This window comes from Typopeltis vanoorti, chromosome 18 (assembly GCF_054136105.1).
Source record: "Typopeltis vanoorti isolate ZY-2024b chromosome 18, IOZ_Tvanoo_1.0, whole genome shotgun sequence".
Classification (NCBI taxonomy): Eukaryota; Metazoa; Arthropoda; class Arachnida; order Uropygi; family Thelyphonidae; genus Typopeltis; species Typopeltis vanoorti.
The window spans coordinates 41,549,684-41,576,495 of NC_143566.1; the positions used below are offsets into that span (position 1 = coordinate 41,549,684).

General features: G+C 34.7%; 1 protein-coding gene across 3 annotated transcripts in view; it reads right to left on the bottom strand.

The window, feature by feature from the left end:
• LOC150096613 (uncharacterized) overlaps positions 1-26,812 on the bottom strand; it is a 157,016-nt gene that overhangs the window by 36,815 nt on the left and 93,389 nt on the right. For all 3 annotated transcript variants that reach the window (XM_090408559.1, XM_090408558.1, XM_090408560.1), the window contains exon 8: positions 759-910. In XM_090408559.1, the coding sequence (XP_090264685.1) occupies positions 759-910 (152 nt within the window). The remainder of the gene's footprint in view (positions 1-758; positions 911-26,812) is intronic.

Here is a 26,812-nt window from a genome sequence, read left to right on the forward strand (position 1 = left end):
ATGTAAGCTTATATTTAAGTCGACTATTAACAAGAAATGTATATGCTAACAATATACTAGAATAAACAGCCATTTCTTAATAAATAAAATGTTTGTCTAAAACTTAAGTACTTCAATTACAGATGAGTACCTAAGCACAATTGTTTAAAACATGCTAAAGGAATAAAGATGTAAAACTATTTAACAGAAGTTTTCGAAGTATATTTGCTGTACATGTACAATAGTGCAAAGCAAAATTCCTACTTGATGTCATAGGACATTGAATAAACTATATTGAAACTGACATGAATAACCTGAAAAGAATAGTTAAATACGTTACCATTTCTTAGGAGTAATAAACTGCATGTTCAGCAGGTTAGCTGCAATTTAATTTGCACACAGCCGCACTGAAAATGACAACTTGCTGATAAAATTAAGTTTCAGATGAACATCTGAAATATTACAGAGAATGAAAAAGGAAAGTATTTTTTTTTTCAGAGTAGTTACAATGCAAACTTTGAATTAAATTAAAATTTCAAATTAAAAATTAAGCATATTTCAAAACAAATGAACTAAAAAAGCAAGCAATTTTGTATCTAGGAGATGGAATCCAATTTAGAATTAAATGGGATTTACAGAATATAAAGAACAGATCCTGCCCATATAGAATTCTCCATACATAAAAATCAATAAAATTAATATTTCATGCATTAATCAATAAATACTGCCTAAATATTACATTTTTATGCATAGTAAAAACAAGTTTTAACATACAGTACCTCTTGGCAATTTTGTTTTTATCCAACTTCATCGAACCTGACGTATGCTTTTTTTTCCCTTGTTTTATATGTGGATAAGGGCATGTAGAACCTTTAGTACAGCATCCTTTAAGAGAAAGTTCTGGACATAATAGTATGTGCAGTTTTTCACACTGAAATTTGAGGAATAACATTATCTTATTCAAGCTCAACTTCTTCAGTAAAGTTACTTTCAAAATATTTCAAAATTACTTTCGATGTTATGCATGCATGAATATGAAGTCTAAAAAAAAGTGTGGCAAAGCATAAGTTTTTGAAGTGCAAATCGATGAAGAAATAAATAATACTTTGCATAACAAAAGGGAGTATGCAGCTGAAGCCCCCCCCCACCTTTCTTTAAGGTGGACTCAGAATGGGGACAGTAGCAAGCATCCCACAAAATTCAGTTTTTCTCTGAATCCTTGCCAAAGTTTTTTCTGGGAAGGGAGACAGTAATATTGAGAGCCCCCCCCCCCTTCTGAGAGAACAAGACAGACAAACAATACTGTTACAACTTCGACCACACATTCCTGCACTACCCACAGAATTGAGCAAGCCAGATTCCATTACTGGTGCTTTGCACATCCAAGATTCGTGTGTTTATCAGTAGAGAGAGTTGTCCAGCAGTATGGGCTAACATGTAGTGGGGAGATTATGAGAACCATCGAGATGTAATAGCACTTCACAAGGTTGGAATTCAGCCACCTGTTATTTTTGACATGCTAAAAACACTCAGGATCAGTAGTACGGTTGTCTATCAGACTATTAACTGTTATAACAATACAGAAGATGTATCTGACAGCCAAAGAACAAGCTGACCACACTGCAGTAGGATGCAACAGCTTGTGAGGGCTGTTAAGGCACGCCTCTGCTGTAATCCTGTGACAATGCAGAAATTGATGTTGCCAGATATGAATGTTTTGCAGAGAACGATGTCACATGCACTAACCAATGACCTGAGAGTCATCATCATTCTACTGGATGGTTCTTAACACCACAACTTATGAAGCAGAGAGTAATAAAATCAAAGCCACTTCTCTGGTAGCATACAAACAGACAAAGAGATATCCTCTTTACAGATGAGAAGATTTTCATCACCGAAGAGTCATTTTACCACCAAAACGATTGGGTACATGTCCTGGATGATCACACAGCACAAGCTATAGGCAACCAGGATTCAAAGAGTTATCACCCTGCTTCAATGGTTTGGTGGTGGTTAGGGTGACATATCAGGAAGCATCCAAGTTGCATTTCTGTGAGAAAGAGGTAAAAATCCCAAAGTGTATTAAGACAATGTGCTGGAACCTGTGGCATGGCCCTTGAACAACACCTTGTTTCATGGTAGACAGTAGATCCTCCAACAGGATGCAAAGCAAGGACCACACAACAGTGGCTGAAGGAGAATGTGCCCAACCACAGAACACCATTTGATTAGCTGTCCAGAAGTCCTGATCTGAATCCATTAGACTTCAAATTGTGGTCAGAGCTTGAGAGTAGCCTGCAAGAAACAGCACCTCAGCAGTTCTAGCCTGAAGGTGGATTTGGAGAGAGAGAGAGCAGCGGCAGCATTTCCATCGGATGTTGTGCATATCACCATCGACATGTGGTCTTAGACTTTGGGCATGCATGAAGGCAAAAGGGGGTACATTTTGAGCATTGAGTGCTGCTATATGCACGTTATAAATATAGTTTGTATGTACTGAAAGCTGTAATTGATTTATTGATACAACCACATATCACCATCTGACTAGCTGTCTAGAAGTCCTGATCTGAATCTATTAAACTTCAAATTGTGATCGGAGCTTCAGAGTAGCCTGCAAGAAATGACACCTCAGCATCGCCAACCTAACAATAAAAAAACGAATTTATAATTTCAAAGTTATTTTTATTTTTCAACATAATCTCCCTTCAGACTAAAACATTTATTCCAGCACCATTATCCCATCCCTGTAGTGGTTCTCAGTAAGATCTGCAAAATACCCCTCTACAGCTGCAATCACCTCTTGATTTGAAGAAAAACGCTGACTAGTGAGGAAGAGTTTTAGTTTTGGGAAGAGACAGAAGTCAGAGGGAGCCAATTCTGGAGAATAGGGTGGATGTTCCAACAATTCAGAGTGCAGATCCATCCCTTAATTTTCCCATTGCCAAAACACCTTTGTAGGCAGGTGCATTGTCCTGATGAAAGATGATTTTATTTTTTTCTTTTGCAAACCGGTCTTTTCTCACAAATTTTTTCGTCTAGTCTGGTTAAAAGATCAGAATAATATTCCAGGGTTATTGTTTTACCCTTTTCAAGATAATTAATAAACAAAATGCCAAAACACTGATGCCATGACCATTCCTGCTGATGGAACTGACTTTGTCTTCTTCAGCGCTGAACAACCGGCTTCTGTTCACTGTTTTCACTGCTGTTTGGATTCTTATGTGTAATGGTGAATCCATGTCTCATCCATAGTAATAAATCAATGCACAAAATCAGTTTTATTCTTGTTAAAATGTTGCTAGCACTGTTCAGAGATTTTCGTGTGAGTGTGTTTTTGATCTGCTCCGAGCAAATGCAGCACCCATCTTGCACAAAGCTTTTTCATTTGCAATTCTTCATGCAAAATATATCCTACACGTTCTTTTGAAATGCCCATAGTGTCAACAATTTCACGCACTTTGACTCGCCGTCATCCAATACCCTATCGTGCATTTCATCAATGATTTCTGATGGAAATCAATGATGAAATGTTACACCTTTTGGGTGTCCTTCGCGTGGATTATCTTCATCTTCAAGGCTGGTATGGCTACGTTTAAACTTGGCAGCCCATTTCCTAATTGTCGAAAACAAAGGATAAGCGTGCGCATAAACTTTTATGAACCTCAAGTGAATTTCTTTTGTCATTAAACCTTCTTTTACAAAGAATTTTATAACTGCAAGATACTCAATTTTATCCATTTCAAGAGATACGGGCAACACTTTTACTTCAGACAGCTGTATAAAACAAACTACTTGATAGAATGACTTGCAATTTTGCATGGATGCTTATGACAGATGTACCAACTTAGAAAAAAAAAATCTTACCGATAGTGTTGCCATCTATGGTCGAGGCAGAGAACTTTTCAGACCACCCTCGTATATAGCACTATTTACCTGGTGCTATATACGAGGTATACATCACTATATCAGCTCGAATTAATAAGATAAGTGTTGGCATCTACGGTCAAGGCCGAGAACTTTTCAGACCACCCTCGTATTTCTTAGTTTTAGCTAGTTCATGATGGGGTAGTGTTTATTGTTCTGATGGAACTTATTACCATTTGTGTAACACTTCTGCATCTCACAGGTGGGCTAACTCACACAAAGTTTCAACGCTTCAGCTGAATTTTATTGCTGCTTGTAAACTTGCACACACATTATTTGGCATGTTCATGGTAGAATTTATTCGGAATTAGCCTTTGTGGTCTGTCTTAATGACATCGAAAATTTCAAATGAAATCAATGAAATCAAACAAACACTTATTTCACATAATTGAAAAATTGGACAATAGTTTTTTTTTTTATTTAGATTCTATGTTTCCAGTGCAACATATGGATTTGCTTGAGTCAATGCAGCATAGTTTCTGTGAGAGGGGACATATGATTCATTAGTTAGTGTCGTTTTTATTCAGATTGTCTCTAATTGCACTATTTGTTGAGAAATATATAATACAGACTGCAGATGTCACTGTACCTTATTTACTGATACAATAAAACTACTTGGTTTTCTTGTGTCTGCAGTATACTGGCTGTTGAGGAGGGCGTGTTGTTTACAGTGTGGAGCAGGTTACTATCGCCCTGATGTGAACGTGTTTAAACTTTTTTCATATGTGAGGTATATGCAAAACTTTTTAATTTCTTTTTTCATAAAGTAAAATCAGGGGTGTGAATTACATTCAAGAAAATATGGTAACCATTCTTTCTTTTTCATTCCATCCACTTCAGTTTTTTGAAAGAGCTCTCCTCAACACTGTGTTCTTCAAAGACAACTATCTGCTATATATATATAGATAGATATATATCTATATCTATCTATAGATAGATATAGATAGATATATATCTATATCTATCTATAGATAGATAGATATATAGATAGATATAGATAGATATATATCTATATCTATCTATAGATAGATAGATATATATATATATAGATAGATATAGATAGATATATATATATATAGATAGATATAGATAGATATATATCTATATCTATCTATAGATAGATATAGATAGATATATATCTATATCTATCTATATATATATATATATATATATATATATATGTAATTTAAGATAAAGACACATGCACGAAAGTACTACACAACAGCAAATGAGAAACGAAGCGAGGAAGCTACCGTTTTCCTAAAGCCCTGGCGGGCTATATTAGGTGTTCTTGGCCTTTGGGCTGAAGTTCTTCTGATGTATGTTTCCCAAATTTGGGACAGTCTCATGCATCCAAATTTGTTGAGGTTTGGCAGGTTCCTAAGGGCTGAGGCTGATTCCATGAATAGTCTTTCATACTTGAACTTGCTGTGGTGTATGACTGTGGCTTTCTTCCATATTATTCTGTGGTGAGTATCCAGAGCATGGTCTGCAAGCCCAGAGGGGCTGTACTTATGAAATCGGATGTAGTCCTTGTCTGAGATTTGCTGTCTTGCCTGTTTGGCCAAAGTAGGACAATATTTAGCTAGTTTGTAAGTGGGGGAATCAATTCCTCCACTTACAAACTAGCAAAATATTTTTCCAAAGCACTCTCACACTATACTGGCAATACACCATTGCACATAAAAAAGCCAGTATAGAAAACCTTACACTCCAACATAATGACATAATGGTCAGTTTTGACGTCTCCTCCTTATTCACAAATGTCCCCCTCAAAGAAACCTTAGAGCTAATCAAAGCTAAATTTCCTCCCAATATCTCAGCCCTATTTCAGTTCACAATGAACTCAGGCTATTTCATTTGGCAGGAAAAATTCTACAAAAAGATAGAGGGGACAGCCATGGGTTCACCACTTTCCCCACCCTTGGCCAACTTCTTTATTATTGTTATTATTTGACACCTCCAGGGAGTCCTAAGACTCATCGAGGGAGGGAACCTACTCTACACCTCTCCATCTCTACCACTCAACCTCATCCACAAACTGCCTCATCTACACCAATGCCATTTACTGTCCACCATCACCACTATTATTTTCACAGACAATCACAAGCATCCATGCTCACCGTGGGATGTTTATGGAGGCTTTTGAAAAGAAAGCCTTAAACTCTGCCCCACAAAAACCTACCGTATGGCTTCGCTACGTTGATGATGTGTTCGCTATTTGGCCACATGGTCTGGATACACTCCTCTCTTCTTAACACACTTAAACAACCAAAATCAAGTTCACCCTGGAAAAAGAGGAAAACAATAGCCCCCCCTCCTAGACACATTTGTCACCCGCCAACCTGATGGAACCTTGGTGTTCTCAGTTTATAGAAAACCCACCCATACAGGCAGATACATTCACCAACAATTTCCCCCCACACACACACACACAACAACAACAACAACATGGAGTTATTAAGACACTATTCAACAGGGCTAAACTAATCTGTTCAAATGACAAAGCCCTAACCAATGAACTAAATAACATCCTTAACACTTTTTCAGCCAATGGCTACCTCCCAAAAAATCCAAAAAATACTAAAACCAGTTATCCACAACCCACCTTCCCCCCTTCACAAAAAAGATTACTCTAAATCCGTCACCATTCCCTACATCCGAGGCACATCGGAAAAAATCAACAAAATCCTAAAAAACATGACGACTTCTTGTTACAGACCATATAGAAAATTGGCATCCCTTATCCGCTCCACTGAAGACCAACCACTTCCCCCTAGACCTACCTGGTGTATACCAGGTCCTTTGCAGCTGTAAATTGTCCTACTTTGGCTAAACAGGCAGGACAGCAAATATCAGAATCTCAAAACACAAGGACTACATCCATTTCACCAGTACAGCCACCATGGATACTCACCACAGAATAAGGTGGAAGAAAGCCACAGTAATAACACGACAGCAACTTCAAATATGAGACTATTCATGGAATCAGCCTCAGCCTTTAGGAACCTGCCAAACCTCAACAAATTTGGATGCATGAGACTGCCCCAAATTTGGGAAACATACATTAGAAGTTTAGTCCAAAAGCCAAGAACACCTAATATAGCCCGTCAGGGGGCACCATCAGGACTTTAGGAAAACGATAGCTTCCTCGCTTCGTTTCTCATTTGCTGTTGTGTAGTACTTTTGTGCACGTGTCTTTATCTTAAATTCCCATGAAGATGGCAATGTGATGCCGAAATATTGAAAAGTATATATTAAAGTTTGATTTAATTTATATTTCTAGTATACGCTGTCAATTCCTTAAGTATTTAATAATCATGTTATACACATATATGCTTTGATACAAAAGAGAACTAAAGAATTAAACTCACCAAAAAGTGAACATCGCAAAGTGAAACATAGCAAATTGTTGTAAGAAAAACTTAAGTATTTAAGTTACCACCATCAATACAAATTAAGCAATGCACTATTTGAATATATATAATCTTCAGTTCATTTTTTATATATATATATATATATATATAGAGAGAGAGAGAGAGAGAGATAATCTACCAACATAATTGCAATCATGAATTCAAGTATATTATCAACAAGAAAAATGCATTAAGAAGCAAAATCAGCAAACTATTGTATCATCATAATTTTCTGGTATACATGTCCTCAGTGGGATGTTCTAGATATGAATCATTTGTCATTGTTCATTTTTCTATTTCTGCTCAAAATACCATTTGGTACTCATTTCTTTAAGTAGTGACCATACTATCTAATAACTTCATTTACACATACCAAAATATTACTAATGTCAAGTTATGTTATGTTAGTTTTCTGATAATCATTTTTAATATAGATCTGCCATTGATGACATCTGTTTACTACTATTCTATCCTGAGAACTCTGTCATTTTCATCAACAGTTTTCTTTCTAATCGATTTTCTGATTTATAGATTAAATTTAGTCTGAACAGTGTATATGCTAGCTTAGCCTTTCAGCTATTTTTTTTAATGTTCCATATAAATTTATTTAATAGGTTCCCTATCATATCAACCTTACATATTCTATTATCTCTTCCATTATGATGAATATGGTTCAAGGATATGTAGTGGTTCGTTGGCAAATTTAGTGCTCCTGTAGAGTTGGTGATTTTTGTCTGTTTTTTATTGTTTCCCTTAGAAAATAAGTATTTTGTAGTATATTAGTGTAGATTTTAGTGTTTTATAGTATATTTAGTATTTTATAACATATTTTTATTAAGATATTTCAATATTTAGTATACATTTAAAATGGCGCAAAAAAGGGCAAGAAAGGTAATGCTAAAAAAATCACCACAGGTGAAAACAAGAAGGTTAGCCCTGCTAACGAGGTTATTGTGCAAATGGAGAAGGTTAATGAAAATCAATTAACCGCCAAAATAGCAAACTTGAAGTAGACACGGGAATTGCAAAAAGTTGAGATATGTTTAAATGAGCTTAGGGAGAAAAAGAAAAATGAACAAGAAAATAAGAAACAAAGCAAGGAAACAGGTAAGTCAGGAAATAACAGAAATCAAGTAAGTGATGTTGTTAGTAAAGAGAAAGAAGTTATTTGGTATGGTGACTCTATAATAAAACATTCTATATCGATGAGCGAGTTATATCGAGTTTTACTGGAGCGAAATTTAAAAATATAACACCTGCAATTCAAAAACAGGAAAAAAAAGTAAACGAAATCGCAGTTGTAGTAGGTACGAATGATTTAACTAGCGATAAATTCAGTATGAGAGAGGATGTGAAAGGGTTGTTGGAAGAGGCGAGAGTCAAGAGTGAGAAAGTGAAAATCATTAGTATTTTATTGCTATGATTAAAATGAATTAAGAAGAAGGGCTATGATGTCAAACGATTCAATGCGCAGGCTGTGTAGAAAGAATGGATGCGAGTTTTTGGATATGTGGAGTGAGTTTGAGGGAAGACTGGATTTGTATAAAAGAGACGGCCGACGGCCTACACCTGAATGCATTTGGTATCAGGAATCTAGAAAAACTAATAACTGGTATGAGACCTAACATAGAGAGTCCAGTAAACTAAATTACAAAGGGAGGAATGGCATGAATGTGAGTGTAAGAGCAGCAATGTTATATAACTGTGTTAATGAGGCGAATGGGCTTTGTCATGGCAATGTTGATGAGAAGAGAAAACGATTTTGGGTTTATGTTCATCTGGTTCAGACCCATCAAAAGTGTGCAAAGCATTAGAGAATAGAGATCTGCAAGTTATCCAACTGTGTCAGGCAGACTGCAGAGAAGACAATACAAAAGAACAAACAGGTAGATTATTATGTCACAGGTAGATTATTATACACGAATGCTAGGAGCACCAGAAACAAAGGGATAGAGTTTGTTGCCTTAGTCAATATGTTGCAACCTCAGATTGTAGGTATTAGTGAGAACTGGCTATCAGAATCAGACCTACTAACTAGTATCGAGTGTCAAGGGTACAGTATTTTTAGGAAGGATAGGAGAGGAGGGGATGTGCTGCTTATGATATCGAATGAGTTGAATCCAGTTAGAGTTGAGACCTATGATTGTAGTACTACTACTAACAATATCTCATGTGGCACTGAGTTTGAAGCCATCTGGTGTAAGGTGGAATCTAACAAGACTAATTACATAGTGGGGGTGTTGTTACAGACCTGGTGGATCAGTTGCTAGTGATGAAGAAATCATCAAATAGAAAAGATGAGTATGAAAAGAGTAATCATAATGAGAGACTTTAATTATCCAAATATTGATTGGGTAGCAGTAGAATCTCATGAAAAGAATGAAAATACATTTATTGAGCTGTTGCGGGACAAATTCCTCAAGCAGCATGTGACAGGAGGAACGCGAGGTCAAAGAGTGTTAGATTTGATTATAGTGTCAGACAGCGTTTCAGTTAAAGACCTAACTATTCTACCCCTGGTTGATGAAAGTGATCATGCGGTACTATTCACTTGGGAAGTGACTAAGTTTATGAATGTTCCATTCAGAAAAGCTTACATGCTAAACTACAAAGCAGGAAATTATGACCAACTGAGGAGTATACAGAGTTCAGTGGAATGGGATCGGTTGCTGCAACAGCTCTAAATGCTGGATGGAAAGAATATCGACAGTGCATTTAAACGATACTTAAATGATGTGATATCAGAATGTATCCCAGGAGTTCAAAGAATAAATATAGTAGGAGTCAAACGGATGTGTAATCTTATTAAGCAAGAGATTCGTAAGAAAAGGATGATGTGGAAGGAATACCGTTTGCATACGGATGCTTTCCGTTATGAACGCTATAAGCAGCAGGCTAGAATAGTCACAACTGTTGTATGGAAAGCAGTCTGAATATGAAAAGTAACTAGCTTTGCATGCTAAAGGCAATCCACAAGAATTCTATCAATATGCTGCAAGTAAAAGAAAGAATGAATATGAAAGAATAACTCATAAATCCAAATGGTGTGAGGGTTATAGATGCAGAAGAGGTTGTTCTGTTAATGAGTGCCCATTTTGTTAAAAGCTATCAACCTGGTGAATGCAATATTGAGCTCACTGTTACCTCTTCACTAGATGAAGTAATGCAGGTGTGTGAGGCCGAGGTTTTAGAGCTGTTGCACAAATTGAATAAGAATTCAGCAATAGGGACTGATGGAATATCAGCACATGTGCTAAAAGAGTGTTCAGCTGAACTGGTTCCTTTGACTAGGCTGTTTAATATGAGTCTCAGAACAGGGAAGATTCTGCAGGAATGGAAGCAATGTATGGTAATTCCATTGCACAAGGGTGGTGCAAAGACTGATGCATCCAACTATTGACCAATTAGTATCTCAGAAGTGGTGGTGAAGATTTTGGAAAAACTGGTTAGGGCTCGCATTTAGAAATGGTTTGACAGTGAATCTCTACTTTGCAATTAACAACATGGGTTTATTGAGGGAAGGTCATGTTTTATCAACTTGCTCACATTCTATAACAATGTTACCTCTGAACTAGACAAGGGGAATGGATACATCATGATATTTTTGGATTTTGCTAAGGCTTTTGACAGAATACAGCATGGTAGACTCTTGCATAAATTGGAGAAAATGGGTTTGGGTTATACAATATTAGCATGGATAAGAGGATGGCTGACTGACATATCAAAAAAGTGGTGTACGGGGGGGGGATCTGATTCTGCAAGGTTTAAGATAACAAGTGGTCTACCACAAGGATCAGTGCTTGGCCCACTATTATTCAATCTGTACATTAATGATATTGGGAAGGATTTGACAAGCGACAGACAGCTATTTGCTGATGATGCAAAGATAGGTACGGTAATCAGAAATGCTGTTGATATGCAGTACTTGCAGAATGATTTGAATAAGCTGGAATTGTGGGCATGGGAAAATGGGTGTCAGCTCAATGTGAGTAAATGTAAAGTTATTCACTTCGGCATGATTAAATATCCAATGTCCAGGATCGCGCCGGCACAGTGTGCAATATGTGCAACACACATAGACGCCAAAGATTTCAGGCGAGGAGGAAATACTTAAAAAAAATATTATTCATTAATTATATCAAAATAAATTACATTTTTGTTTAAATTTTAATTATATTTTATAGATTTGTCTTAAACAAATTATTTATAATCACTTATTTGTTATTATTCCTTAAGATCTTAATTTTATTCTAATCCTAGTTCTAACAAGTAGTTTAGTGTAAACAAGTAAAAACTTGAACTTGCATGAGTTTACTGTTTGCAGGATGACACGCGTTTGAATTTGTTTAATCTTGTTCAAGCTCACATTTTCTCTAAACATATATAAGAAAATCTTCTGCAGTTTTTAACTTTATTCTATATTCTGCTGTTACAGCGTACGTACTGTATCGTATCACTAATCAAAAAAGTATCAGTTGTAAGTTTTTGTAATTAGATATAGGACGGTAAAGTGCAGTGGATCAGTAATAACAAGAACAAGAAGTAAATTTGAATTAAGATCAGAGGTAAGTTATTCTTTTCTCGTACATTTAATGTAATATATTTCTTATTTTTTAATTTTGTTAAACTGTCACGAAAAATTAAATTTTCACGCTTTTTGATATTTTGCTAAAGAAATTAATATTTATTTTAATAATTCACCATTTTCTTTTAATATTAATTTTTATTTAAGTTAGTAAATATTGTGTTTTGTACTAAGTTTTCTTTTATTAATATTATAAAAAAATATACCTAATTTTGAATTTTAATAATAAAATTTATTATAATTGAGTATTTTCTCTTCTTTAATTAGATGTCCCAAGAGGAAAAGAAAAAGAAACTTTCTGGGTATCAAAATTTAATAAATAAAAGAAAACGGGAAGAAGAAAGAGAGAGAGAGAGAGAAAAATGCTTCCAGAATTACTCAGTACTTCACTAAACAAGTAACGAAGAATGACTCTGAGCCAGTTCCTGGTTGCAGTAAGGATATTTTTGATACACTCAGTCAGTTGGAAAAGAATTCCAGTGAAAATAGTGAACATGCTAAAAAAAAACTGTCGCTAATCTGGGGCCCAAAGACAATGCAGAAGAAACAATAAGTGAAGATACTGAAGACATTTTCGCTAATTCGGAACATGAAGAATCTACTGAAGGTACAATAAGTGTGTTTATTTTGATGATCCCGGACTTTGGTCAGAAACATTTTCTCATACAACAAGGCAAGCCATTTTAGAAACGGGTCCTAAACAAATTAAAGATTTTAATTTTCCACGTGATTCTTCCGGACGAAACTTTTCACATACATAATATAAAAGGCATTTAAAAAATGGCAAAGAATACAATAGAAATTGGTTAATTTATTCAGTTTCTAAAAACGCAGTTTATTGCTTTTGCTGTAAACTTTTTGAACTTTATAATTCCGAACATAATAAATTTATTCAGAGACTTAATGACTGGCAACATCTTGCAATGTACCTGAATCGTCATGAGAAAAATTTAAATCATTTGAACAATTACAAAAAACAGACAGAATTAATTACATTCTTAAAAAATAAAACTTGTATTGATCATTTGCAACAAACAGTTTTAGATAATGAAAGGAAACGGTATGAAGTTATAAAAAGAATAATTTTTGTAGTACAGGTTTTAGGCAAACAAAATCTAGCTCTTCGTGTTAAAAGTAATAAACCTTAAGATCGCAACAATGGCAATTTTTTAAAATGCACTGAGATGTTAGAAAAGTTTGATCCTTTTATATCAGAACACACGCAACGTGTAGCTAATGATCCTGACTTTAAAAATATGCCCTCCTATTTAGGAGATAAAATTCAAAATGAAATACTCACTTTATTGGCATCAAATATTAAAAATAATATTATTAACCTGTGTCAATAAAACAAATATTTTTCAATTATTTTAGATTGTATTACGGACATATCACATACTGAACAAATAAGTGTGATAGTCAGATTCGTTCATTTCAATTCAGGATATAAAAGTGTTGAAATACATGAACACTTTCTAGCATTCTATCCAATTTTAGATGCACAGGGGCTGGATTGACAATATTTCTTACTGAATTACTGAAAAAATTAAATTTAGACATAAATAACTTAAGAGGTATAATAATGGCTCTAATATGCGCGGCAAACATATAGCTTTACAAACAAGAATTTTAGATTCTAATCCCCGTGCATTTTATGTCCCATGTTCAAATCATAGTTGAAACCTGATAGTTAACGACACTGCGAATATCAATCATGAAACTATTGGTTTCTTTAATATAGTACAAGAGTTATATAATTTTTTTTCCTCTTCTGTTTACTGATGGAATATTTTAATTACTCATGTAAATGATTTAACCTTAAAGCCATTATCTGAAATAAGGTGGCCGAGCAGAATTGATGCCATAAAACTTCTTTATAAATATTTACCTGAAGTGTATGATGGTTCATTTGAAATGACTCTTCAAAAATGGATGAACAATCCAAATATCAAGCAAAATGTCTAGGTGAAAAAATTGCTACATTTATTTGTTGTATTAGATTTCTTTTCTCGTAGACAGGCTTATACGTTGGTTTTGCATTTCTAAATCACTTAGGGAATTGAACAACGTAGATCCGAATATAAATTAAATTATACTTTAATAAATATTTCCGACATTTCAGCAACGTCACGTTGCCATTTTCAAAAGGAACTTACAAAAAGGCACGTGCACGCAGGCACTACAATACAGTAACTGAGAATGAAGATATGAAGCTATCGTTTTCCTAGAAGTCCTGATGGTGCCCTCTAGCGAGCTAAGTAGGTGTTCTTGGCCGTTGGGCTGAAGGTCTGCTGATGTATGCTTCCCAAATTTGGGGCAGTCGCATACAACCAAATTTGTTGAGGTTTGGAGAGTTTCTTAGGGCTGAGGCTGATTCCATAAATAGTCTTTCGAATTTGTATTTGCTACGGTGTTGTATTGTTGTATTAGAGTTTGGTATGATATTTTAAATAAAGTGAATTTTGTCAGCAAAATACTGCAGTCTTCATCTATGAATCATCAACTTGCTTTAGATGCATTGAATGATCTAAATCAATTTTTAAATGATCATAGGTCTGATGAAACTTTCAAAGAAATTGTAGAAAGCTCAAAATTAATTGCAGCAAAATTTGCTGCAATTAATTTTGAAATGAGCTTTCTACAAAGAAAGCGCATTTCTTTGTAGAAAGAAATGAGCTTTCTTTGTAGCGCAAAGAAACAAAATTTGGTTAAGATATGTCGATGACGTATATTTGCAGTCTGGGATTATCCCGAACATGAATTACAACTGTTTCTAGATAAAATTAACCTTCTTCATCATCATCGCATCAACTTTACGTTAGAAAAAGAATCTCCACAGGGTATCTCCTTATTGGATTTACACATCCAAAGAAAAGAAGACGGTTCCATCGCCACGTCTGTCTTTCGCAAGCCTACATTCTCAGGTCGCTACATTCACAATTCTTCTGCTCATCATCCATCTCAGAAATCTGGCATTATTAAATAACTAGTTTCCAGAGCACACAAATTCTGCTCCTCTGAAGAATCTTCAAACCAGGAATTAGAAGCGATCAAAAATACAGTCATCCTAAATAGATATAATCCTAAAACAACTTAAAAAATCATCAGTCACTTCTCCACACATCAAACCAGACAGGAAGAAGTCCATAGGATTCCCATACCTTACGTCAAAGGCATCTCCGAACGTATTTCTAAAATTATGAAGAAATACAATTTTGCCACTACTTACAAACCTATCAACCAAATTTACAACTTGTTACCTTCTCCTAAGGACAAACTCTCACCTTTGATGTTGCCTGGCGTTTATGAGATTCCATGCTCATGCAAATTGTCTTACTTTGGACAGACAGGTAGGTCTGTTCAGAAATGCATCTTGGAACATCAAGACCACATTCGTCTTTTTAAACTGCAGAAATCTGGCCTCTCTCAACACGGAATTGAAAATCCAAACCATAGGCTCCATTGGGAAAAGTCTAAACTTTTACATAGATCTTTATATAAACATGAACGTTTATACAAAGAAAGTTCTGAAGCCCTACTACACAGACCAAACTTATACTGCAAACGTTCTTACTATTCCTAAAGTATGGGAAATTGTCATACAAAATTGTGTTAAATAATTATTTTTTTTTTTTTTTATTCTGTAACACATTATGCATATTTAATGAGATTCTATTGTAATCATGCGCCTAACTGTATGTTATTCCTATTATTGTTTTAAACTACTGTACTGATGATGTCCTAAGATACTTAGGATGAAATATTTAATTAAATAATTAAAAAATTAAATAATTAAATAATTTTCACTGTGGTTAATACGTGTTTCTTTTAATTATACCAAAATATGTATAACCTGTTATAGTGTTCATTACCAAGAATGCATTTGAAATTTTTTGCTTCCCTGCCTTTTTCAAACTTTTATCTATTTATTTATTATTATTGTTTTTCTCTGCTGATTTTCTGAATTTGTCACAGCAATTTGCCTTAAGACAAAGATATGTAACAGCATTTAAGAGAGTATTAACTGTGCACAGAACGTTGTGATTAATACTACTTCCCTTCAATAATATGGTACACGTATTTACAATATTTACAATACGTATTTACAATATGTATGACCCTGCCTTATGCCTGATTTAACATCGAACCATCCAGTATACACTATGTATCATTCTATGTAAGATTCCATTGATATCTACAGATTTAAACAGGTTGTCCTTTGGCATGCTTTCTCAGGATCAGCAAACCTTAAACAGAAATGTTTATTACAATCACATGATTTCTCAACTATTTGTTGAAAGGTAAAAATATGGTCTTGGTAACCTAACCTCTATTTTGGTTTAAAATATGCTTGTTCTCCATTTCCCTTTGAATATTTTTTAAAATCTTTTAAAATTGGAGAGATCTACTCCAATAATTTGGGATTCAATTTTAAGACAAAGCTTCCTGGATAGTGCAAAACTTAAATTTATACCAACCTTAGTTCAACATTGATTGCCTACACCAGATGTGTTTGCTTGTTTCAGATTTTCAATCTCAAGTCTATAAGCTTATACTTCCAATTACATTCCTCATAAATATTTTCTACTCTACTGTTTATCTTATTTAATAATTTTTTTAAGTAATAACTGTTCTAGACATCCAAAAAGGGAATAACTTTTCTTAGTAGCCTCAAAACATTTTGCATCCCTCACAATAGTTATTTTCTATTTTTTTTTTTTTCAAAATGACTTTATTTAGTGACTTATAAACCTAATTTGACTTTTCCTACATTTTTCTCTATACCTTCAACAGCATATACTTTACCACTCAGAACTTCTTATGCATTTCTTTTTTTCATGGGATACATTCTTTAACATTCTGCATTTGCCATGGAAATAATAATTAGACCATGGAAAAGAGATGTAAAAATGAGAGATCATGCCAGCTACAAGTACCACCGTAGTGTCCTTTGGCACTAGAAAGAAAAGAAAATGTAGAAATGGTCATATGGTTGGAGTAAGCAAGAGGAGAGCTGATATCTAGCGCTATTTCGAGCTAGATGGATAAGGTCCACAGTGTTAGGAGAATTGTTAGGATTATCTGGTATTCTGGTTGGTATGTGAATGATTTGTGTTAGTTCATTACTACTAACAGCAAATATTTTAGCATCTCTTCAATCTCATTTTGTGAAGTTTGAGAAGAAATTCCAAGCCAGTCTGAATTATGAACATTACAAGAAAAATGATTTTTTTCTCACTATACACCTCTCACAGAGCCAAAATTTTCTTCATATTTTGAAACCCAGTCTCCAAGGTTTGGCCCTTATTTTCCAACTCTTGTTTCTGCAATTTATAAGTATATTTGAGTCTATACTTCACACCTAAGAGATGTTTGACTGATTCTTTTTGAAACTTTAGTACGTGGTTTTCAATAGCATAATAATGTTCATTCCCCCCCCTCAACATCAAGTGGTGGTCACTTCCTATTTCAAATCTTTTGGACAATCTGAAGGCATCAATATCAACAATAATGTAATCAGTAATAGATAATGAGGTTTTAACTGGTATTTTTATTTATTTATTTATCTTTAATTTATACCAGACGTATTTCTTCAACATGTTTTGCTGTCTATATGACTAACAGCATCTTCAGGAAGTTGCTTAATAACATAAGCAAAAAACCAACAACAACCAAAAAATAATAAATATTTTCCAACAGCTGCTGATATCTATAAATTGAAAAGACTAGAATGATTCAATTTATACACATTAGTTGCTATTGGAAAAACATTTTTTTTGTTGGTTTTTAAACTTATGTTAAGCAACCTCCTGAAGATGCTGTTAGCCATATAGACAGTGAAACAAGTTGAGGAAACACATCTAGTATAAATATAAAAACATACAAGTTAAAATCTGGTTATCTATTATTGAAACAATTTTTTTTTCTCTCATTTCTTGCATGGTTTCTCTGCATGTGAAATTATGAACATTTTTATGTTGGAACATTGTTATTAGTAGGTATCTAACTGCATACTGAATTTACTGACTTAAACCAAATTAACATGACAGAATTTCATGCCAGCTGGAGAATCAGCCAGTTAAACAAGCCCCTCCTTCCCCAGTTGTTTTTGTCAGGAAACCAGGTTGAACACTACAATAAATCACAACTCAACATCAGCAGAGTTCTACAATGGTACCATCACAACATGAGAAGAATTAATGAAAAATAAATAAAACTAGGAGAAGAACTGAATAAGTACCAGATTGACATAATAGGTATAATTCAGTTATAACTGTAACAAAGGAGATGAAAACTGGTGAGATGTTTCTAAGCAACAGACACAAGACATCATATTCAAATAATAATGATCAGGGAAAAGAAGGAGTAGTAATAGCATTCAACACTAAAAATGAGGATAATCTTCATTTCATGGTGGGGAAGGGGAGTTTTTTTTTTTTTTTTTTTTTTTCCTTTCTTGTAATCCTGTCATCTCTGGAAGAATTAAATTATTAGTTAAACTACTCACAATTCAAAACAAAAAGAAAACACTTTATTTTTTTGAGTTTACCCAAGAGGACAACTAACACAAGAACTGCTTCCCATATGAGGGCAACATAAGAATCAAATTCTTTCTGCATTCTAAAATCATCAAACATTGAAAAAACATGTCTTGTCCAAGATATGTTTAGTCTTATATGGATTAATGACTACAAAAAACTTCACTCATCTCTCTTTTAATGGATATTCTCTCCCAGTCATCCATTTCTAACTCCTCTTCAGTCTTCATTGTGGAATTTGTGTCTTCACAGAAACTCCAGAATTCTCTTCCTGCTCTATTCTCTTTTTTCTTCTAAACAGCTGAAATCCTGGTAGCAGATAACATTCTTTTCATCCTGAACATGCTTGATAATTATTATCTTCAACAGACTCATCGCAGGAGGTCCCACTCAACATGCACAGCTCATCATAGATGAGCTGTGCTTAAATGCATTTGCTGTCCCTATACTCACCACATGCTCAGGCAATGCATTACAATCATCCACCACTTTCCATGCAAAAAAAAATCTATTCCTCACCCCTCCCCACCTTATAGAGCTTCCAGGGATGATCTCAAGTTCTCCACACACACCCCCCCCCATTCTCCAGATATTCTAAGAAAAATCTTATTTGTGTTAATCTGGCAATTATCCCTTACCAGCATGTATGTCTCTATCATGTTTCCCCTCTTCCTTCTATCGACTAGGCTCTGTAATTCACATTCTCTCAATCTCTCTTCATATTACACATTCCAGAGACCAGAAACTAACTTAATCATCTCTGAACCCTACCTAACATCTCATCATCCTTTTGAAAACAGGCAACTAAATTTGTGCACAGTAATCCGTATGCAGCCTGATCAAGGCCTTGTACAATGGAATCAAAACATTTTTACTTCTACATGTCAGTGTTCTCTGCATCATTCCCATAATTCACTGTATTGTCGTCACAATTTTAACTAAATGTCCATGAAATTTCATGTCCCTAGCCACCATCATCCCCAGATCTTTCATCTCCTCCACCTCCTCTAAAATATTCCAACCAATCCTTTACTCTGCATCCCGTTCTTTGCTTCCCAGATTTTTAAGCCACTTTGCTACATTAAATTGATATCCCCACACACACTTGCCCATTCAGATAGTCTATTTAGGTCCTCTTGCAAAGCTATAGCATCTGCTCTACGTCTCATAACTCTCCCACTTTGCATCATTTGCAAACAACTGAATATCACCATTTAAGCTCTTTCCTTAATATGGTAAAGAAACTTTTGCTTCAGTACACTATTTTGTCCTGCCACTGCTAGTTACATTATGTTTGAAACAGCAATAAAGTTCTTTTCAAAGTGCAAGAAAGTATATTTAATTGTAATTTCAAAATGAAAGTAGTGGTTAAGTTGTAGTTTAAAGTGGAGGAGGTACAGATGGTTTGATGTTAAATCAGGTATGAGACAAGGGTGCAGTTTATTCCACTGTCATTCATCATTTACATGGATCACACTATGAAGGAAATTGGCATTAAACCTAACATAACAATTTTAGAGATGTTAATCTCAGCTCTATTTTATGTAGATGATGTTATACCCTTAAGTAAATCTAGTACAAGTATGCAGAATTTCCTGACTAAAAGTGAATAACTGCTGTAATAAATTTAGTAAGGAAAAAAAAAAAAAGGAATAAAAAGATGATGAAAATATGCTGACACATTGAAAACATCAACTGCATTCTGAATGGAGAGCCCATAGAATAAGTAAAAGATTTCAGCTATTTAGGCACAACTTTTTCATAAAGATGGCAAATTAAATTTGAATATAAACAATGAACAAAGCGGATATGGCAGGGAATGGACTAAATAAATTTATATGGAATAAGAAAGAAATTAGTCAAAACACTAAACCAGCTATATACAATACCATGTTCAAACCAATTTTAATTTACAGATCTGAGAGTGAGTTACAAATAAACTTGTTCAAAGACTGGAGACCATAGATGGCACCAATGGCAGTATCATATTATATTATTAATATTATTTGAATTGCTAACACATTCAGAAATATGTTAGAAGAGCCACCCTCAAGTGATATGGTCGTGTAAACAGAATGGGAAAAGTGAGCAAACCATTTTTTGCCAGAATGGCAGGAAAATTACATGCAGGAAGACCAAGACCTTAAAATATCAAAGTCCTGATAGATATATTCATTTTGGAGGAAAACTACCAATAGGAAATTCGTAATAAAATGACTTTTTCATTATCATAATATCATGCAACGAAAATTACTGGGCTGGCACATGAATAGCATTTCATATGAACCTATGTGCAAATTTACTTACAGTTTAAAATGTCATTCATCAAGTATTTTGTTTACAGAGTAAATCATTGCTTCTTTGAATAACAAGCAGCAAAAATCATCAAGCATACTGAAGTTCCACCTGCTTGATATTCAGCAGGTCATTAAAGATTTAGTTTTTGCATTCATCATTTCTCCAACATTGGATGATGTCCATGAATAGCATGCAACACCCTACTGCTCTGTATCCTGTAGCATGTCTTCTAAAAAATCTTCAGTATTCACTTTCAACAATAAAAAATTTGTTGTAATACTTTGAAAGCTCATGTTTTTTTCAGTATCATTTACGATGTCACAGAACTATCTTTGATAAGCATATTAATTTGCAAGGAGCCTGTGTAGCTCAATGGATGTGGCGCTTGCACACCACCGCGCTTGGCCGCACGAAGGAAGACTCCGTTTCGAGTCTAGTCGGCGACTAGAGGAAATTTTTCTAAGCCTTTTTTCGACCGGTTCCCGAGTTAGTCGATCTCTGGCACGGGCAAGCAGGTTTTTCCTCCCGGAAACTCGGGTTTTTCGTCCTGTAAACTCAAGAAAATCGACTGTAGAACCCACATTATTTCAGACATTAAATATATTGTGTTAGGGTTAGGGACCACGAGATGGCGGCACATTTGCGCCGTCTCTCTTCACTGCGTACCGCTTAATTAGTGATAGCTTTGGGCCATCTGTCTCTGATTGGGTACCAGTGGAGATTGAACTGCCCACTCAGTCTCCAAAAGTTAGATAGGGCTAAATGGCCTCGCCTACTCCCATATACGGGAATAAAAAAGGCGTTAGCTGATTTTTTTTTTTTTTTTATTAATTTGCAAGCCAATAATTTTAATCCAGATTGTGCAGTTTTGATCTCCTGGGTTCGAAGGGGATAAAGAAACTGTAGGGATAATGAAAAGAGGATTATGAGAGTGCAGACTACACACTGGTAAACAAGAGAAAGAAGGTGATATGTTACAGGTCTATATTCACTTTCAAACTCTTATAAATACTTCTTAAATACTCTTATAACCTAAACAGTGTTATAAACCTTTAAATCTATCAGCTTTCAGCACATATAAAACACATGTATAAACCACACTGAGTGCATATAGCAGCACTCAATATGCAAAATGTCACCCTTTTGTCTTCATGTGCTGCTAATGCTAACTCCAAATCCACCTTCAGGCCGGTGATGCTTGGGTGTCATTTCTTGCAGGCTACTCTCTCGAGCTCTGACCAGAATCTGAAGTCCGACGGATTCAGATCAAGACTTCCAGACAGCTAATCAAATGGTGATGTGGTTGGGAAATTTTGTCTCTAACCACCGTTGTGTGCAGTCCTTACCTTGTGCAGGAGCTGAGTCCTGTTGAAAGGTCCACTGCCTACTGTTAAACAAGGTGTTGTTCAGGGGCTGTGCCACAGGTTCCAGCAAGTCTTAATACACTTTGGTGAAGGTTTTGACCTCTTTCTTCTAGATATGCAACTTGGATGCCCCCCCCCCCCCCCGATATATCACCTCTCACCAGCAAACCATCACTGAAGCAGGGTGATGACCTCTCTGAATCCTGGATGCTATAGCATGTGCTGTGTGACAATCTAGTTAAACAACTTTTCAATGGTGAAAATCTTCTCATCTGTGAAGAGGATATCTCTGTGTCAGGTGGTCATAAAAGGTAAGTCACTCCTTTCATTTTTGTCTATTCCAAGAAATACCCAGGCAATTAAGAATGTCTGTATAGTTACCAAAATTTGTACAGCATATCCATGTAGTACACTCATTAATAAAAGTAAGCAATAGTATGGGAATATGGGTAAATTAAAAGCATTAGGCTTTTTGTTCATTCCAGCAGTGATCTCTTTATTTCCACACTCATTACAGCAAAGTTTGACTGTAAGTAAATCAGGTTTTACTAAGTATCCTACCTTATACTGGAATTTACCTTCATAGCATCAGCTTGCAGAGAAAAAAAAAAGGAGAAAAGAGAGAAATACTGATAAAAAGAGAGCAGAAGTCATATCTAGTTGATTGTTTTTGGTTGATTTGTAGTTTATTGCTGCAAGGAATGGATAGGTCATACTGTGCTATTACAAAAGTTATAGCAGCACAAAGGTAGTAAAAATAAATAGGTAAATAATGTTATGTATAAGAAAACAAATTAAAAAAAAAAAGCAATGTTGTATATACATATAAATTCCACTTATGCTCAAATGCATTTATATAAATTTTTTGTAGAAAGTTTAAAATTTCATGCAGTTTGTCCAAGTCTGATAAGATCTGCCAGAGTTATATGGCTCAGCCAGATGAGAAAAAGCAGTAAAATTTTACTGCAGTATGAATGCAGTTAAAACTGCATTCCTCTCTAAAGGGAGGTGCTGTCACTCCACCAGAACAAGGTATATAGTAAGATAAGTGTTACACTGTTCCAAAAATCAGTCCTAAATAAAATGTGCAAGATGACCCTAACCTATGCAGAGCCGAGCAAATGCAACTTCCTCTCTTCTGCTTCTACACTGACTAGACTAGACATAGACTGACTGCCAATCTTAATTTCAAGTGTAACCTCATGCAATTTATTTGTTAGTACTTACTGCAAGGATGACTGCCACTGACTGAGCTGACCTAGCAGCTAGATATGCAGTTTCATATCCCTTAATTCCAATGTGGATGGGTATCCAAGCACAATGACATATCACAGAGAAATAGATGTGGTTTGTATATATCATACATTTTTGAAAGCAGCTTACCTTTATGTGTACCAGTGGCATGTGATTGGAGACAAGTGTCAGTAAATAGTTACACAGAGCAGAGTGCTTTCTGCTCTGTGTCCATTAAACAGCTGCAGGTAGACAAAGCAGAAAGTGCTTCCTTGGCTAGCAGAGTGGGAAGCTGCATGATGGAATGCAAATCTGCAAATGAGAAATGGTATCATGTTCGGTGCAAGTAATGTCAAATTCATGCCAAGAGTTTGCATTCTGTTTCATATGGATAATAAGAGGTGAACAGCAGTCTGCTATATGTAATATTAAACTTCTTCCCAATGTAGGGAAAAAATACTAGTCTGCATAAGATAGTCAAAGTGATAGAGCAGCTTCTTTTGCTTCAATATAAAGATTATGAATGGGCAACATGTGAAATGCATTAAGTGGAAAGCATTCATATACTTATATTCTTCATATTTAACTTCTTTAAATTTGTGTCTGGTTAGTTACAAGGTAGCTATTCATATACCCAGCATTGGATGAACATCAGGATATATAAATAGCTACTGGTGTATTTCACACATTGCCCATAGAGCACATGGAGCCTAAGAAGAGGTAGGATTGATTTGTTCAATCAATCGCCTTTCAGTAACTTCATGTTATAAGAATGATAGTTACGTATCTTCTACGTATAAAGCACTGTCTACTGTGGGAGGAAGTTGTTCAGTAATTGAATTTAATCTGACAGCAAAGCCTTGAGGAATACCCTATAAAGCTTACTGAGTTTCTAGCAAAGCTTTCTCTTAAATTGTTGCTTTGCCAGAATATGAGTTTGAATGAAAATAACATTTTGCCAGAATGCCAATATTGAATGGAATAAAAATTACATAAAGTATTCCATGAAATGCATCATGCCAACAAACCAACTAAGGAGTAACAGCAACTCCCATACATTAGAAATATCAGGGATAAGATTGCTCACATCTTAAAATAAAACAAAAGTTGCTTTTGCACCACTGAATATGTTATCAATTTACCAAAAAACATCTCATCCAATGGGTGATAACTAGGGTATAGACATATCACCTGAACAGTAAAGACATACATATATAAGACAGTCAGTCTTGTGAAAATAAACAATACAAAACGACAAAAAAGTCAAATTAAGATTATTTCGTTGCATAATTTCTGGAAGTTGTGGCAAAGGAGTAAGCCTAAGATTTGTAACTAACCAGACAACAAATTTAAAGAAGTTAAACATGAAGAAATTATTTTAGATAGTATCTGAGCATGTGATTTTACACACTTGACAAATGAATGAATAATTACCATAATAATTGAGACTAATAGTTCAAACAGTATAACAGCCAAGTGTCATGTAAATAGATATGGGAAAAAATTATTCTGCTAATTTTTAAATATACTGCTGAGAAAGCTGGATAGGAATAAGTTTACTTCTCAAAATTATGAAAAAAAGAGTGGGGGTTACTGAAGTTATTATGAATAAACACCACAGAAATCTAATTCAATTTGTATGGTGTTATTGCCTTTTAACTTTAAAGAATGCCATAATCAACATCAGAAAATTATGTCCAGAACAACACGTGGAGGAATGTACAGAAATGATAAAAGTGAATAATAATAATAATAACAACAAAGGTATGTTTCATACCTAATGCTGGACTACATATTTATGCTACGACTAGAAATGTTTCCCAGGGGTGAAAACAACATTTTGTAGTTGCAATAATCTGCCATCACTGTAATACCTTGATTCAATGCACAAGATAGAGTACTCTGCTGAAAAAAAAAAAAAAAAAAAAAAAGCCCGTGATAAATCATCTATACTTCAAAAAAATGTCTTTATATACAGCAGTAATGTATTTTCTCAATAATATTCTTCTCTTGGTTTAGGGTATCCACAACTTTGACAACAGAACGGTCTATGACAGTAGTGCACTCAGGATTTAATTTTTGGAGGGGTTCCGAGTTGAGTAGACAATTTGAGAATACACACTACACATCACATACGACCTATGACTGAGCATCTGCAATGATCGCTAATTCATAAGTAGTATAGAAATAGAAGACACGACACAACATAAATTTAAAGAAAATGAATTTTAATTAGGAAAAGATTTTTGGAAAATTTTCTAGTGTTTTTCCCCCTTTTTCTTTGGGGAGCAGGGCCCCCTGTCCCCCTCTGGGTGCACCACTGGTCCATGATCAAAACTGAAATAATTCTTCTAGCTTAATTTGTTATAGTAATAACTTCCAAAAATAAAAAATAAATAAATATTTAGCCATAAGACTTAATTTCACATTCTTCTGAGTTAAAGGAGAACAAAACAGCAGAACATTTTCAAGGAATAAGCATAATGTTTGAAAGTCACAAGACAGGAACAGAACCCAACATTCCTTGCAGAAGAGAATAACCTACCCAGAATATTAACCTACTTTGTCACTTCTAATCAGAGGCTGTCATAGCAATAATAATCTATATAAACATTTCCTGTGATAGTCAACATGAATTTATTATCTTGCTGTAATTTTAAGATCATTATTTTAGACAGTAATGTTACAACACGTCTGATAATCAGCAAGGTGTCAGAAAACATCAGTAGCAGTGGATGTGTTGTGATTTTTCCTGCTATTTCCAACCAATAGTAGCAGGTGTGCCGTAGCTTCCAAGACTTTTTTTTTTTAGGAAAAAAAAGGAGCCGGAATGTATTTTATAGGAGAAAAAGTCCTGCTAGCTCAGTATGAGAATGACACTCTTATCAGCCAATGAAAACAGCTGGAAAACAGTCCTTTTTTCCTTAATTAAAAGATCTCTCTTTCTCTCTCTCTCCAAAGGGATAATGTGGTGCAGGAAACTGAATGGCAAATAGACTTTCTCTAAATGCTTTAACAAATTATAAGCTAATAAAACAATTTTAGTTGAGCCTTTACTTAATGGTCCTTATATATTTGATATAGTGAGATTTGACAACATATGATTTCACACAATCCAGATAAACATAATTAATCTTGTTGAATCAAAACGTTTAGGTTTTATATTTCACATGCAAAAACCCTATCCATCTACTGAAAGCAGTCCATCATATATACACATTATAAAAGAAGAGATACAGTCAACTCTCACTACAGCAAACTTCTATAGTGATCATAACAAACTACTGAAAAAAATCTCTGGTAAAGCCCCAAAGCATTAATGCTTTTTATGGAAAATTCATGACTGCAAATCTTCCACTACAATATACTATTCCTTTGATTCTTGTGTGTTTATAATAGTAAAACATGATCATATAATTCATTTCCTACATATGAAAAATGCAGTACAATCTATAAACAAATATGAGCAAAATC